We start from the raw sequence: 2407 nt of genomic DNA on the forward strand, positions 1-2407 counted from the left end.
TCCAGGACCAAAAACATTAGCTGGGGGAACAAGTGCGATAGGTGGTCTAGCCATGGCTCCAGGACCAAAAACATTAGCGGGAGGAACAAATGCGATAGGTGGTCTAGTCACGGCTCCAGGACCAAAAACATTAGCTGCAGGAACAGGTGTCATAAGTGGTCGTGGTCTTGTCATGGCTCCAGGACCAAAAACATTAGCTGGAGGAACAGGTGTGATAGGTGGTCTAGTCACGGCTCCAGGACCAAAAGCTCCATCAATTACCGCTGGCCGCTGATGTGATAACACACTAACAGGATGATATGTGTGGCTTGGATGGAAGCCTGGAAGACCTGCACAGATAGGATACTGTTATATATACCTAAGGATCTACAGCAGAAAAAAACATTAACAAAATCCGCCTGCCATATTACTAAGAATTCAGCAATCCAAACACATAATGCATGATTTATCCTTGCAGACAAATCAACTTGGCGACCAAACAGAAACAAAATAACTTACAACTAGTTAACTACAGGAAATGAACCTATGAATAGGTTAACATCATTCAGCATAGACATGCAAGTAAGTTCAGTGCAGAATAACCCAAGATAAAACATTATACTGCTCTGATAGGTTTTCTTCACAAAATTCAGAGAGATCGTACATGACTGCGAATTTGTAATACATTACCAGTATAAAGAAACTGATGATAAATACTCCCTCTGTCCGGAATTACTTGTCACGGAAATGGATGTATCTAGACATATTTTAGTTTTAAATACATCCATTTTTATTTTATTTCTGCGACACGTAATTTGGGACGGAGGGAGTACCTTGCTATCAGTACAAATAATCAGCATTGTGTTTATGAAGTTTTCATATTTCTGCAACCTGGAGGCAGATTTATGTAGATATCCAAATTTGAACCTAAACAAACACAATTGTTTGTAGCAACTATTTGCAGAACTCGGAAAGATCATGGTAACATAACCAATGTACTACAATGTACGAAATATTTACAAAATGCTTTGCTGTCAATGGACTCTCATTAAAATGGTTGGGATGACTTGAACATAAAAAATGAAAATAATAAAGCGCACATTTTGGAAATGTCACAATTGAAGTTTGCAAAAATCCACAGTACGATGAAGTACGTAAACAACATGCACACTAACTCAAGCAAAAAGGTAAGTTACAGCATGTAATCAGTTAGACAACCGAAATACTATGCACTGCATTTGATTTAATGTAACAAGACAGACAATAAGCATTACCAAACACATCAAGGTCGTGGAAGCAAACCAAAACACACCAAAGGTCGTGTAAGATCATTAGATCATCTGAAACAAACAAGGCTCGCCTTTCTCGTAAGGCAGTGCATCAGGGCACAGCCAATACTGTTACAGAGAAGCAGTCAGTCAACGATAAAATTGTTAATCATAATACAAATGCAGCCATTTCTATATTCTAAAACCAAATCTCCACCTGTAAAAAGAACAAATCACTAGAATCTGAATCAGTCATCCGTCCCTTCTAAATTGCTAGGTCAGTTGCAAAAATTGAGTTCGGCAAAAGCGATCAACAATGTTCGTCGCAATAATTAAACCTACCGAACGGGTTAAGGGGGGTGCCTGGGTGCGGACCGAATCCACCCGGCGGTTGTGGTGGAGGCTGGTATACGCGAGGCCCATGGAAAGTGCCGGGTGGCAAGACGGGCGGAAATACCAGCGGCCGCCGCGTTTGGTAGAAGGGCGCCGGGTACGGCGCCGGCCGCGGAACGCCGGGGGGCTGGAAGGGGCCAGCAAACGCGATCGGGGCGGGGTTGGGCCTGGGGGTGGGGGTCGCAGCGTTCATCGGTTGGTTGGGTTGGGCGGCGGCGGGTGGGCGCGACATGGCGGCCGCCAGTACCACGGCGGGGGCGGAAGCGGGGAGGCAGCGGGCAACAAGAAAGCTAGGGCAGATCTGGAGGAGAACACTCGGCGTGCGTACGAGAACTAAGAGGGAACTCTGGAGGGAGGTTTAGGGTTAAATTCCCCACGCTTCCATGGTGGCACGGTATTCTCTTCTAGGTCTAGGCCTTTAGGGTTCTTCGCCCTCTCCCCGCCGCCGTGTCACACCCCACGCCGCCGCCGCCCCCCTCCAAACCAATGCACCGATGAATGCTGCCACCCACACGGCCAGGTTCAACCCCACCGCGATTTCGTTCACTGGCCCCTTCCAAGCCATCGGCGTTCCGCCGCCGGTGTCGTACCCGGCGCCCTTCTACCTCATGTGTCCCGCCTCAGTATTTTCACGTCGTCACGCCGTCCGGCGCTTTCCCCCGAACCTCGCTTGTGTGGGGCTTCGTCGGGTGGATTCCATCTATGCCCAGGCACCCTCTTCCTTGTATGGCTTTTCTTGTGGGATTTTGATGCGGTGGAAGAAATCT

The 2407-nt window shown here is 47.4% G+C and overlaps 1 protein-coding gene across 4 annotated transcripts in view; it reads right to left on the minus strand.

Annotated features, from left to right (window-relative positions):
* Positions 1-2012, minus strand: part of LOC119301461 — a 6219-nt gene extending 4207 nt beyond the window's left edge. The window contains exons 1-3 of one of the 4 annotated variants that reach the window (XM_037578427.1): positions 1465-1718; positions 1254-1376; positions 9-329 (exon numbers count right to left, since the gene is read on the minus strand). In XM_037578427.1, the coding sequence (XP_037434324.1) occupies positions 9-329; positions 1254-1311 (379 nt within the window). In that variant the 5' untranslated portion in view covers positions 1312-1376; positions 1465-1718. Of the gene's footprint in view, positions 1-8; positions 330-1253; positions 1377-1464 lie in introns of all 4 variants that reach the window. The other 3 variants (XM_037578428.1, XM_037578425.1, XM_037578426.1) reach the window with 3 other exon arrangements.
* Positions 2013-2407: the final 395 nt, after the last annotated feature.

Source organism: Triticum dicoccoides, chromosome 5A, assembly GCF_002162155.2.
Source record: "Triticum dicoccoides isolate Atlit2015 ecotype Zavitan chromosome 5A, WEW_v2.0, whole genome shotgun sequence".
Classification (NCBI taxonomy): Eukaryota; Viridiplantae; Streptophyta; class Magnoliopsida; order Poales; family Poaceae; genus Triticum; species Triticum dicoccoides.